Here is a 13706-nt window from a genome sequence, read left to right on the forward strand (position 1 = left end):
TGTCTCTGTCAGCTCTGCATCCACGAACTGTTTAAATATGAGCCTGACCCAGCTCCCAAACACAACAGCAATGAACTTCACAAACCAAGGGAGCTGTATCAGGCGCTCCCATCAGCTGTCACATTGCCAAGCAACAACATCACAGCACCTTATATATTCCCACTTTATTAAAGACAAGTGAAAGGCAGCTTCCTCTTGCGACTCCAGGCAATTATGATCTTCAGAATCACCGTGAATTAAAACCTATCACAGCCCTTTCTCTTCACGGGGATGCTAACAGATACAATGAGCTACCCTGGGTAAGTGAAACACTCATTCCCTAAGAGTCACCTGTGCTCACCTCTGAGGTTACAGACTCCAGCACCTGAGTTTTGGCTATTATAGATACAGATGGCTTTGTATTTCCTTATTATGGATAGAAGCGGGTTTGTATTTAGTTACCATGCACACAGGTGGGTTTGTATTCGGTCATTATTGATAGAGGAGGGTTTGTATTTAGCTATTATGGACGACACTTACAGCGGTAATGAGCTGTGGCTCATTCATCCCACCTCCCGCAGCAGGGCTCCATGCAGCAGAACAGCCACAACCCTTCATCCCAAGCGTGTGCCTTAAGCAAAGCAGCCCTGAGAGCAACAGCCACACGGCTATCTCCGGCACCAGAGAGCACTTCAGATTCGCTCGCAGGCTGCCCTGCGGTCACGACAAGAGGCCCTGGACAAGGCAGGGTCTGTCGCCGCCACACACAGGCGGCCCGAAGCCACGGTGAGGTGCGATAGCGCCGACAGGACCGCACCAAAGCGGAGCCCCTCTGACCTCCCCAACATGGCGGCAGCAGGGGGCCCGCCTTCCCTCACCAGCACTGTCGCAACAGGGCCTCGCTTTCGCTACGCTTTACGGTGAGGCCGTAAAGCTCGGAAGAAGGCGGCCGGCGGCGCCATGGACCGGAGGAAGAAGCCGCTGGAGGTGGCCGCCTCCTCGGTGAGTGGGTCCGCGACCGGGAGAGAGGAAGCGAAGCCCTCCCGTCCCCCCGGGAAGGCCTGTCCGGTGTGAGGGCGGCCAGCCCTGCCCCGCTCCCGGGGGAACCAGCAGAAGCAAACAAGGGGCGTGCTCTCTGTGCCCCGCTGAGCTGCGCAGTGAGGCAGGTGGTGGCGGAGGGCGCTGTGTCTGGAGTCACGTCTTGGGCTGTGAGGCGCTGGGGCTGCGGGTTTGCCTCTTCTGCCTTCCTCAGCAAGCGTGGGCACCGCGCTCTTAATCTGAGGGTGCCAGGCCTGGATTTGCCCCTGTTCCTGATGTGATAAAATCGGGGCACGAGAGTGACGTTGGAATTGATTCTAGGGAGAGCTTAGAGCAGCTCCAGTGCATAAAGGGGCTACAAGAAAACTCGAGAGGGGCTTCTGATAAGGGGTATAGTGATGAGACAAGGAAGAATGGCTTTAACCTACCAGAGGGGAGACTGAGCTGAGCTCTTAGGCAGAAGCTCTTCCTTGTGAGGGTGCTGAGGCGCTGGCACAGGGTGCCCAGAGAAGCTGTGGCTGCACCATCCCTGGCAGTGTTCAAGGCCAGGTTGGATACAGGGACTTGGAGCAAGCTGCTCCAGGGGAAGGGGTCCCTGCCCGTGGCAGGGGTTGGAGCTGGATGGGCCTTAAGGTCCCTTCCAACCCAAACCAGGCTGGGATTCTATGATTTCCTCTTTTTCCTAAGCTGCAGGAGGTCTGTATCTTGCCAAATCAACCTGCGACCCTTGGGGACAGGGAGGTGCTGTGCCTCACTGCTCTCCAGCAGTCTGTTAATAAGGGACTTTGTCCAAATGCTTAATTTTTTTAAGTAAAAAGTTAGTGTAAATGGTGGGTTGTTGCATATGAAATATTTAACACTGAGATTTTGGATGACTACTTTTAAGCAACGAGGAAAAAGGGTTAATTTACAACACTGCATCATTGTTACAGAGACCTGAAAAGCAAATGCTTTAGTATTCAAAACACTATTAATACCAAAGGCTTCCGCTTTCCTGATTTAATGTACATCTGTGAGATTTGTGTTCTGTAGGGCTTGCAGGGAAAGGGGCACAACATTCAGGTGTGGTTTATTAATGTAATCTCAAGATAACAGCCAGGCTGGTAATGTTTCCTAATAAAAGAGGAGATGGACGCTGGTCAAAATGGCAGTGCTACTTCTGTATTTATTAGGGGGAAAAAGAAGAAAGAACCATCTATATAAACAGTATATAAACCAGTGGGAAAGTGTATGTATTTTATGAGAGCAGACCTTTATCAGTTGTTTTCTGAGACAGGATTCTTATCTAATAGCTGAAGTTTCCTTTTCAAGTTCAGCAGCATAATTTCATTAGTCCTCCTCTATTTGTTTGCCACTGGGAGGCTGGTGGAATCTGTACAGAATTCTGTCTCTCATTTCCATTATGTACCAAAGGATATCTTTTGGGTTTTATTAAATCCTTAATAATTTGTCTTGTGGGGTTTGTGTATTATTTGCTGTAAACTTAGAGCGATCTTTGATAGCTTCAAAGTTCCACATAAAAATGCAGTCAAATGCTCATGTAATTGTAAATGCCAGATTGTTTAACTAGAAATACAGTTATTTATTACAGTAACTGATGTATAAAAAGTGTGTGAAGTATCTTGGTTATTTATTGGTTTATTTTGCTATTGCTGTAGTTGGTAGATCTCAAAGCAGAACTCTTCCGAAAGCAAGAGGAATTCAAGAAAGAAAAGCTCCTGAAAGATGCTGGCGTCTTCCCAAAGCCCAGGACTTCTAATAAGGTAGAAATTCTTTTCCATTGTTGTTTTGGTCCTTCTTTCTCCTTAAAATAAGGAAGTTCCTAATCAAATCTAAATCAATAAATACTCAGAGCTGTGTTACTCCTCAAATATAAAATCTACACAATGAGGGTGGTCTTTAAATTTCATTCTCAGGTGAGATTCTTGTGCATAGCAGAGAACTTGTCTCAGGCTTATGCCCATCTGAATCACCTCTTAACCTTCATTCCCCGGGAGCCACAGCTTTTTCACTACAGAAAAAGATGCTGCTTTTCTTTTTTTCTCCAAGATTTTGTACTATTCCCTGAAGGATGGGAGGATGAAAGACTCTTCCAGAATCACTGAACTTTCTTGATGAATGCTCTGCTCTCAGTTCTTTTATATCACAATGCATAATATGCACAGTTCTCTTGTATTTTGCTCTTTACTGCACATTGGTTTTTATTCACTATGTAGCTTTCCAGTACTAGAATACAGTATTGCTGCTATATTTGAAGAGCAAGCAGCATTTACAGTGTTATGCTGCAAACGGGCAAATTTATTGTATTTTATATCTAAAATGAAGGTAACAGAGAACAGAAGCAATTCATAGCTTTGTTGTTACTTTAATAAGAACAATCTTGCTGATTACTATTTTTTTTAACCTCAACATTTTTTATCAGAATAGATTTTGTTTGATTTCTAAGTACCTTTTCTTTGCTTCTCAGCCTGTCCTTAACTGTTAGATTGTATTGCAGCCTAATTTTAGGACATACCTGCTCTGTCCTACAACTCGGCAGGGGTAGTCTCAAGTCAGTCATGGTTAAGATGTTACTTACGAAGTCTTTCATGATTGATTTGCATTGTGGAGTTGAAATACTTTTTAATCATTAACCATTTCAGCATTATTATTTACTTATTTCTTTATTAATTGTTATAAAATTGTACCCACAGAAACCAAGTATCTGGAACAAACAAAACACAGGAGTTGCAAATCGAGCTGAGAAAGATGCTGAGCAGAAGAAGGAAGAGGAGCAGATACTGGATACATCAAGGTAGCTCTCAGGCTCTGTAAGGAAGGAATGCTTTCAAGAATTGCTTTCCAGTGTTTAGAAAAGCACATAAATCAAGTTACACATGTTTTGGACCAGCAGTTCTCATTAGACCAACCAGTAAGACCAGCACCGATCTCTTGCTTTTTACCAGTAATGTACAAACTGAATCCCAGCACTCTTGTGCTCTGGGGCTGCTCTCATGTTATCACAGCTCTCTCACTCTGTCAGGCTACTGGTTTTTGAAAGTCATCTTCAGAATTAAAAGCCAGGGCAGCAATACATTAGAATTCTATAGCAAAGTGTTTCTTGGACAGAAAACAGCTCATTTTATTTCAGGATTTAGCTCATCTTCTAAAAGGGTGAGTTGTACAATAAGATATATGTTAAAAATGTGAAGTAAAAACCATTTGCTGTTCTTCTGTAAGCAGATCCTTGCTTTTCAAACTTGTCTTCTACCATTCCAGAAAAGAGCTCAGGTTTTCTCTTCAGTTTCTAAGCTTGAGTGTAACTCCATGATCTCTTTCTTTTTTTTCCTTCCCCTTCCCTGTAAAAGAGTATTTCAGTATCTCATACCTGCAAATAGCTTCCAGTACTGTCAGTACTTTCAGTACTACTAATTGTAGTAGTTAGAGGTGGAATACTTGCTACATCATGTTCCCACATACTCGACTTACAATTCAGATTAATTCTGTAACTTCACTAAAATGCTTTTCATTATGAACTCAGAAAGTGGACATGGGTCTTCAGAAACGTCAGTTAAGCTTCAAAACCAGGCATCAGTCAGCTTCTAGTAAACATTTCAAGTGCTCCTGGTACTTTGCTGTTCCATTTCTCTAAGGCTACATTGGTTATTTTAACTGTGTTTGGAATTGGTGGGATTGCAAGGTTTGGTTTGGTTTGCTTTTCTTTTTCAGGAAGAAACTAGAAGAGAAAGCAAAGCTCTATGAGAAAATGAGCAAAGGCAACTTTCCAGGTGAAAAGAAAACTAGTCTAAATGGGTATTTATATATATATATATATATATGTACACACATATATAAAACTCGGGTTTAAAGTGTTCCCTGGAAGTTGGTGTTTCTGACTCTGGTGACTCACAGCAGCTACGCTATGAATTGTCCTTGTACATGGGAATTATTTTTTGAGTTACTGTATGAAGTGATTGACATGGGTTATTCTGCTTTGAAAGGGGGAAAAAGTACAGATACTAGAGAAAATGAAACTACTTTCTAAAGGACAGCCTGTCCTACTAAAGCACGACGGGCTGTTTCACTCACTAAGTGGGTGGAATATATTCTGCGTTTAAAATGAATTTACTGCCCATTATGCAGTCTTTGTATTGCATTGCTGATGTTGTGTCCTGCATCTTAATTTTTGGACCTTTATGAAGAGGAGCAGGAGGGCGGTCTGGCTGGTCCATGTGTGAGTGCCAGTCATGCAGTTCATAATGTTAGAGAATTCTGATCTGTCCCTCTCTTCTCTCACATTCAGTCCCCCTGCAAGAAGCAAGAACCCAAATGTCTGTGGCTCATCTCCTATGTTTTCTTAACTAGCATCCATCTTTGTCCTTGTGACCCCACCACTTCTCTAAAAAGTGCTCCAGGGGCAGCTTTACTACTGCTGACTTACTAAGTGTTAAGCATCAAGGAAGTATTTGAGCTGTTCCACAGCAAACCCTGTGCTGCTGAACTGGTTAATGGGCAGAGAATGTTTTAGTGCGAAGACTCAACTTGTTCTGTACTGTACACAAAAGATTAATTGCTTTAAAATACCCCAGAACCTCTATTCAGAGATAGAAGTTACCACTATGGATCTGATTTACAGCTCCAAGTTGGTTTGGCACTGAATGAGATTTAAGTATTCCCTAATAGCGTAGTCAAGGGCGTTGCTGGCAGCTGAAAAGCTGATTGTAGCTGTTTTGTATTGATTTTGTGCTCAGTTCTGTTCTTTTCATGGCTGTTCTCTTAAGAATTGATTTTCTGCCTTAGATGAAGAAACGGAGGATTTGTACCTAGTGGATTTCACTCAGAAGATCATAGACAAACAGCACGAGGTGCAGGAGCTGTATCAGAGCGAAGCTGCTGGAAAGACTTTGGAAAAAGACACAGATGATGAGGATGCTCAACCTGAAATGGAAATACCACCACCTGAGGACCCAGATGAAGAATGGTTGGTACCAGGGATTGGGCTTGGCTGTCCTGACTTTCCCTTCCCATGTGGGTAACACTGCAGTAGAATCTACATCTGGGATTTAGAGAAATAGCAACTGGGGAGATGTACTGTGAGATGTCATAATGTCCTCTCATTCTCTTGCATGGTTTTTGGCAGTTCTGACTGCAATATTGATACAATTATATACTTTGGAGCCTTGAAATGTACTTCAGCAGAACTTGGGGGTAGTGTTGTATCAACCTTCTCTATTTGTGTGTGACTTGGGAAATGAGCAGTCATTTTCATTGTGTGACCTCCTCTTAAAGGAGAGAAACACTGACAGGAAAAATACGATTTTCCAGCATTACTTCCACTGTTTAACTGCAGCATAGCCAATAGCCTGTGTCAATTCTCTGTGACATTCCAAGGAGACACTAGTTTTTCATCCAAGACATTTGGAATGGTTATGAAACGGATCTGACTAAACATTTTCCTTTCCCATTTGTTAAAAATAGTTATGGAACAGAGATTTCTCTTGATCAGAAGAGCATTAACAGATAAGAAACAGAGCCATCCCCTTCAGTATCTGATTTATTGGGCCAAGATCAGATTTATAGTATTTCAGAATGAATTGGAAGAGTGAATCCAGCAGGTTGGAAGGCAAATATACCCCCTCCCAGCATCCTGCTGAAATTCAGGATGAAACTATCTATTAGCAATGGGCTCAGATTTATTTGTGCTCTCATTGCCTTAAGGTATCACAAATTACCATTCACATGGTGCTTTTTCATCACTGCCTACATCTCACTTCAGTGACATGTATTATTATTAACAGACTCTCCATCTTGGTGAGGCCAGACCCTAATGAGGATATTTGCATACTGGCATATTTAATGCTGATTATTCTGCAGCTGTAGTTACATCTTTACTATAGAGACTGTAGATGTTTTCCTACTAATGTTACATTATAATAAAACCCAAAGAGCACATGCTGAGCTGTAGATATCCTTAGAAATTATGTAAAAGCCTTAACTTCCTAAAAGTACAGATCTTTACAAGTTTGGGGTTTGGGAACCAGATTGCCAGTCATACTTTTTCAGGTGTAGTATTAATTCTTTAGACAGGATAACTGAAGTGGCTTGATGATCAAGAACTTCCTGGCATTACAGCACAGTAAGTACAGCTCTTAACAGCCTTTCAACAACTGTGAATTAAGTGTTCAGTGCTATAAATAATAAGCAGCACAATATGTGCTTCAGAGGAACATTTCACTTGCATTTTAGTCAGCCTTTGTTATGGCAGTTGAATGAATGCTATCAGCCTACTCTAAATGAGCTTTAGACTGATAATTGAAGTGTACTGTAGCAATTTCATATCTGTAAGAAGTCAATGCCACGTCATTATTTTCACCATGGGAAGCAAGTACCAAGCTCAGTTTTATTCTGGTGTGAAAACTACACGATGTTGTAACTTTTGACTATTTTTTTTATGCTATTTTATTGCCAAGGCAAACACTGGCTCAGAGAGAGGGGGATGAAATGTCTGTGATAAAACTGTCATATGCCCTATTCAGAATGTAGCCCCTTGGCCTGTGAGTCTGTTGGAGAGACTAAGAGGTGATGAATTCTCTTTGGAAAGTGCCATTGCTTCTGTCTTCTGGTTAGAGTTCTGCATTTAGAAGTTCTGATTCAGATTTCCATTGCTTTCATTACAGGGTTGATTATGTTGATTTCTTGGGCCGATCTAGACGCTGTATGAAGAAGGATTTGCCAGGTCTACTTAAAATGGACCAGGAACTGCAAGGGAAAAGGTGTGGTTTCTCTGATGGAAGTGCATGCTCCTTGCATTGTTTAACATGCATTCTTTTAACAAGAAGGAAATGAGGCTGTGCTTTGCTAGCCCATTCTCAATACTGAATTACTGATGCTACTACTTCCTCTTGATTTACTTTAGACAGACTTCTGGTCACAACATTTTGTACCTTAAAAATAGCATAGCTGCAGAGAAATTGTGCATGACTGTGATCAGAACTTCTTACTATAATCCATATATTATTCCCAGGCTTCTGTTTTGTTTCACCTTGGCAGCTGACCATTTGAAATATACGGCTGGTGTATTGGTTTGGAATAGCAACAGGATGGAGACCATGGTTCTCAAATAAAAGCCCAAAGGAAGTTATTAATAATCTACTAAGGGACACTGCTTAATGTAAATGCTGACTGAATGTAAAACATCACTTGCGGAGCATAGTTTTGTGTTTGTCTTCACCATGTACTATAGTCATCGATGTGGCATCACTAAATGGTGCCTACAGTGATCTGTGTTTTGTAACAACTGCAGGAGTGGATCAGACCCTATCACACTTGCACTGTTTGCTACTGTGAAACTTCTCTGTAATCCCTACCTTTTATTTTTAATTAGACTAGTTCCTGATGGGAATACTCTGTTATCTGAAGACATGAAAAGAGAACTTCAGAGGCAGCAGTGGGAAAAAGAAGAAGAAGAAGCCCTCAGAAAACCCATGGGACCCATACATTATGAGGACATTCGAGAAAATGGTACACTTCCAAACTTCATTATCACTTCTCTTTATATCCCCAAAGAGCCCAGATTTAGAGGAAGCAAGGGAAAGTTACTTCTTGTGCCTATATGGCAAAGTGTAGGTGTTAAGCCACATGTGTAAAACCCATTCAAATTACCACTACATATATCTAGATTTATTTTTCCTCAAATGTATCTTTCAAATGTCATTCCCTGCTCCTGTGTTCTCCTTCAGGAAGCTTCACTTCATGCATCATCTAAAACAAGCCCTTTTTAGCCACCTAAAACTTAATGCTGTGTATGTTGCTGGGGGTAATTCTGTGCTGAAAAGCAGGGTGCATGGTGCTTGGAGTTACTGTCAATTATAAATGGAGTGTAACTTAAATTTATTTATGCTCTTTGCAGAGGCCAGGCAGCTGGGTGTTGGGTACTTTGCTTTTTCTCGTGACAAAGAACTTAGGCATAAACAACGAGCAACGCTGGATATGCTCAGAGAGCAGGTATGAGCTTAAAGAGCAAACTCCGCTATGAGGGTATCCTGATTTCAGTGGTTGCTGTTCTTGATCTGTTGGTGTAAGTCTTCTATTAGATGGTGCCTACAATTGACTCAAAAAGTATTTGGTCTCTTTCCCTGTTGAAGCATCGTACTTGATAAGGATTGCTTTTAGTCGTTTACTGAAGGAGGATGTAATTGATTATAATAACAAAGGAATATTAATTCATATTTTTCTTTCCTTTTAAGACACTCGATCAGAGAACTAAACGTGAACAGTTGAAGGAGAAAAGGAAGGCAGCTCTGGATGCAAGGCTCTCTAAACTGCGAGCACGGAAGATTAAAAAGTTAAGGGAAGCTGGATTAGAGGAAGAGGCATTGAAACTGGAGAATGGAGGTATGATCTGCTGCCTCTTTGAGTTAAACACTTGCTATTTCAGCTTGTATTTGATGGACAGGCATATTCTAATTGATTAAGTTTGGACATTCAATATATTGGTATTAAGTGTTCTATAATACAGTATAATCGTTAAGATGGAATTTAGATAATTGTGTGTAGATATAAAATCATGCCAGAAATAGCTTAATAATGCAGGTAGAAATACCATACGTAGACTTGTAGGCTTTTTTGATGTGTACCTGACAGCAGGAATTAAGTGGGTTAATTCTGCAGGTTGAGGTTGGAGCTGCTGAAATCTTCCTGGCTCTTTCTTATGATGAAGTAGAATAAAAAGCAGTGACAACTTAATTTTGATATATCCAGTCCTACAGTTTCAGTGCAGTCTGTAAATTGGACATGCAGCTGAATTTAGAATCTAGGATGATGAATTAGAGTTCTAATCCCATCTCTGCTCTGTCTCCCTTATGACACTGCTGCTCAACCTGTACTGTCTGCCTCCCACTGTAAAATGTTGCTAATATTTCACTGTGTCAGAATTCTATGCAAGTGATTAACTGGGAAGTGTTCTGGAAATGAAGAACAGTCCTGTGCCACTGCTGTTACTGTTCTTCAGAAGAAGAACAACACAAACCATTTTCTCCAGTAAATGAAATGGAGATAACACACTAATATTCTTATTTTTTACCCAAGTTTTTGGTTTCAGTATAACACTTGGCACTTTGCTTTAGGGGTTATTAGGCAGTTGATTTCATCAGTCTTTTTGATACAAGTAGAAAGCTAATGAAGTGTCTCCTGGTGGATATGTTTTCTGGTATCTGCCTCTTACCCATTATCTTTGCTGAATTAATATGCTGTAATTAGGAGGAAAAAAATCACCTCCCTACTCAGATGCATTTCATTATTAGAATTAAATTAGATAACTGGTATGAGCTCTATAAATGCAAATAACTCTTGCTTCCTATTTCTCCTATGAGGTTCATGTAGATTTTATCTTGTTGTTCACAAATACTACTCTCTTTTTCTGTAACATAGAGGTGAAAGGTGCTACTGATGAACCAGAAGCTCCAAGAGTTCCTGCAGCAAGTAGAAAGGTTGAGGTTGTGATCCAGGAGAGAAGAGATACAAAGCCTGGCGTGCCTCACGTCCGAGAGTGGGATAAAGGCAAAGGTAAGGAGATGTAGATTCAGAAACACTGCCCACTGCTGCTTTCATGTCCATTTTGTAGTGAAACTGAGAAGCAATGAAGTATGTCTTTGGAGTAGGCTTTTGGGTTATCTTCTTAAGTGTGGTGACCTTGAGTTGTCACTCCGTTGCAGTACTTCAGTACTGGTTTTAATCAGAAATCAGCAGCTGTTACAGTAACCAGAATATCTACCACTCTTGTTGAACTAAAGAAGTTACTGGGTTTTGGCTGTGTCCACTAGAGAGAATCTCATCTTCGTCTTCTAATAACTAAGCTCTTAATGCTTTGATTGGTTTCTATTTAGTTAGACTTGTCTAACTGATCAGCTGGTTTTTGTAACCAAGGACCACATTGTGAAAGGATCTTACAGTGACCAGGATGAGTTATGTAGAGGATGGTTTATCTTTAAATACTCAGTGCTTTCATTCCCGCTCTGTAAAGAAAGCGGACTGTCAGCTCCATCAGCAATCCAGTCCTAGGTGGAAAAGTGACTTCAAACGGTTTTACACAGCGGCATCTTATGTTTGCTGATTTGTTTTCCTTCCTTTCTGACTGATCCCCAGACCCTGGAATCTATATTCAATCTACCATTTTTCTTTTTTCTACCAGAACTGATGTTTGGACAGTGGTTGAAGAAACAGGAAGAGCTCAGAGATGAGCGAGACCCAGAATTTGCACCACCTTCTGCATACTTCCTGGGACAAAAGAAAGGTGGTGATTACAGAAGGCAGAATTCAGAACCAAATGACACCTCCCCTGAAAAACTGGAACCAGAGACAGCACAAAACCCAAGGATGCCATCAGTGCAGGCCAACGGCAGCAGCACTAGAGAAGGGACACCATCTGTGCAGGCTTACAACAGCAGTGCTCGAGATGAGTCAGCATCAGCAGAACCCTGTGGCAGTAATACTCAAGCTGTGCCATCATCAGAAGATGACAGCAGTGATGATGAGGATATGCCACCATCAGCACAGGCTTATGGTTATGGTGCTCGAGGTGTGCCACCGCCAATGCAGGCTTATGGTTATGGTGCTCCACATATGCTGTCATCGGTGCAGCCTTATGGCTATGGCAGTCATGATGTGCCATTTCAAATGCAGCATTATGGCTATGGCACTCCGGGCACGCTTCCACCAATGCCAGCTTATGGCTATGGCGCTCACAACATGCCATTCCCAATGCAGGCCTATGGCTATGGCACCCAGGAGGCACTTCCAGGAATGCAGCCCTGTGGTTGCAGTGCCCAGGATGCACCTCCAGGAGTGCATCCCTGTGGTTGCAGTGCCCAGGATGTGTCTCCAGGAATGCATCCCTGTGGTTACAGTGACCAGGATGTACCTCCAGGGGTGCAGCCCTATGGTTACAGTGACCAGGATGTACCTCCAGGGGTGCAGCCCTATGGTTACAGTAACCAGGATGTACCTCCAGGGGTGCAGCCCTGCAGCCACAGTGATCAGGATGCAGCTGCAAGGGTGCAGCCCTATGGTTACAGTGACCAGGATGCAGCTCCAGGGGTGCAACCCTGCACCCACAGTGACCAAGATGCAGCTCCAGGGGTGCAGCCCTGCACTGACAGTAACCAGGATGCAGCTCCAGGGGTGCAGCCCCGCACCCACAGTGACCAGGATGCAGCTCCAGGGGTGCAGCCCCGCACCCACAGTGACCAGGATGCAGCTCCAGGGGTGCAGCCCCGCATCCACAGTGACCAGGATGCAGCTCCAGGGGTGCAGCCCCGCATCCACAGTGACCAGGATGCAACTCCAGGGGTGCAGCCCCGCATCCACAGTGACCAGGATGCAACTCCAGGGGTGCAGCCCCGCACCCACAGTGACCAGGATGCAGCTCCAGGGGTGCAGCCCCGCACCCACAGTGACCAGGATGCAGCTCCAGGGGTGCAGCCCTGCATCCACAGTGACCAGGATGCAGCTCCAGGGGTGCAGCCCTGCATCCACAGTGACCAGGATGCAGCTCCAGGGGTGCAGCCTTGCACCCACAGTGACCAGGATGCGGCACCTTCAGTGCAGCCTAAAAGCAGTGGTGCTCAAAATCAGGAGACGCTTTACCAAAGTCTAGATGCTATGCTGTCATATTACAGACAAGTGACTCGAACTGAGCAAAACACTAAGCAAGAGTTGTGATGTGAAGAACTGAAAGAGAATTAATTACCTTCTAGGCAAGAATACTATTTTCCTGAATCTGGGAAAAGTAAGTTTCTGTAAGTAGATCAAAATAAACCTGGAGAGCAAAGCTAGTTTGCATCACAAGTGAATTTCTGCCCTGCTGGTGGTTCTTCTTATTAAAATTACATGAGTTTTTGTGCAGGAATTAGTTTAGTACATATTTAACTCTGCCATTTACACAGGAACTTTGCAGTATATTAATGGCTTTCTTTCAAAAGACTCTTTTTACTCTGACACCCCCCCCAAACTAGCTTCTGCTCTGGAGGTACTATGTGGTCAGTTCTACCTGTAGAAATGGTATTTAAAAGGCAGGTTCTCTGCTGCTAAATACAGGATGGTTTTAAGAAATCTGTTAACTACTGAATCTCCTGCCGTTAGGAAGTGCAGAATATTATCTCGTAAACAGCGGTGTTTCATACTTTCCTAATGGCTTCTGCATTCCTGAGATCTGTGTGTAATTTGTAATTCAGTGGAGCCATGTGGAGAGGCGTTGCAGAGATCAATAACTAATGGTGGTTAGACTACAAATAAATGCTTCACAAAAGCAGCAGTTTTGACACCTGAAATTACTGGCTCACTGTTTCAGAAAACGCTCTCTTTTGTCATCTGTTATATTTATGGCTTTATTTAATCTTTTTTTTTCCCCCAAAACTTGCGATATTGGTGTCATTATATATAACCACTCCATCAAGCTTTAATTTCAGACTGGAGAATAATACCTATTTACCATGTAGAATACCTTCATTTGTGACGGTAATTGAGACACCACTGTTTGTACTGTAAAAACTCACACAAGGATACGGTCTAGAAAAGCAGGTTAAGCTGGGCAGTGTTATGCATACAAATGTGTATATTCTATTCTCTATTCCCACCGGCAGTACTGTGTCCAGCTGTGAGGGTAACAACACAAGAGGGGTGTGGAGTCCAGAGGAGGCCACGGAGATGCTTTG

At 42.8% G+C, this 13706-nt stretch overlaps 1 protein-coding gene across 2 annotated transcripts; it reads left to right on the top strand.

The window, feature by feature from the left end:
* Nucleotides 1-542: 542 nt before the first annotated feature.
* Nucleotides 543-13322, top strand: CCDC174 (coiled-coil domain containing 174). 2 transcript variants are annotated; one of them, XM_065687443.1, is made up of 12 exons: nt 543-770; nt 875-981; nt 2676-2780; nt 3711-3811; nt 4726-4784; nt 5797-5977; nt 7674-7769; nt 8381-8517; nt 8906-9000; nt 9243-9390; nt 10426-10560; nt 11186-13322. In XM_065687443.1, the coding sequence occupies exons 2-12, from the start codon at nt 940-942 to the stop codon at nt 12712-12714; spliced, it is 2628 nt and encodes an 875-aa protein (XP_065543515.1). In that variant the 5' UTR covers nt 543-770; nt 875-939; the 3' UTR covers nt 12715-13322. The 2 variants fall into 2 exon arrangements, with proteins under 2 accessions (XP_065543515.1, XP_065543516.1); XM_065687444.1 differs by lacking the exon at nt 4726-4784 and having other exon boundaries at nt 543-981.
* Nucleotides 13323-13706: the final 384 nt, after the last annotated feature.

The sequence above is a fragment of the Lathamus discolor genome, chromosome 7 (assembly GCF_037157495.1).
Source record: "Lathamus discolor isolate bLatDis1 chromosome 7, bLatDis1.hap1, whole genome shotgun sequence".
Taxonomy (NCBI): Eukaryota; Metazoa; Chordata; class Aves; order Psittaciformes; family Psittacidae; genus Lathamus; species Lathamus discolor.

Coding starts and splice junctions, on each gene's coding strand:
- CCDC174 (XM_065687443.1), top strand. CDS start 940: ATGGACCGGAGGAAGAAGCCGCTGGAGGTGGCCGCCTCCTCG. Junction 982..2,675: donor TGGAGGTGGCCGCCTCCTCG/GTGAGTGGGTCC, acceptor CTATTGCTGTAG/TTGGTAGATCTCAAAGCAGA. Junction 3,812..4,725: donor CAGATACTGGATACATCAAG/GTAGCTCTCAGG, acceptor TTTCTTTTTCAG/GAAGAAACTAGAAGAGAAAG.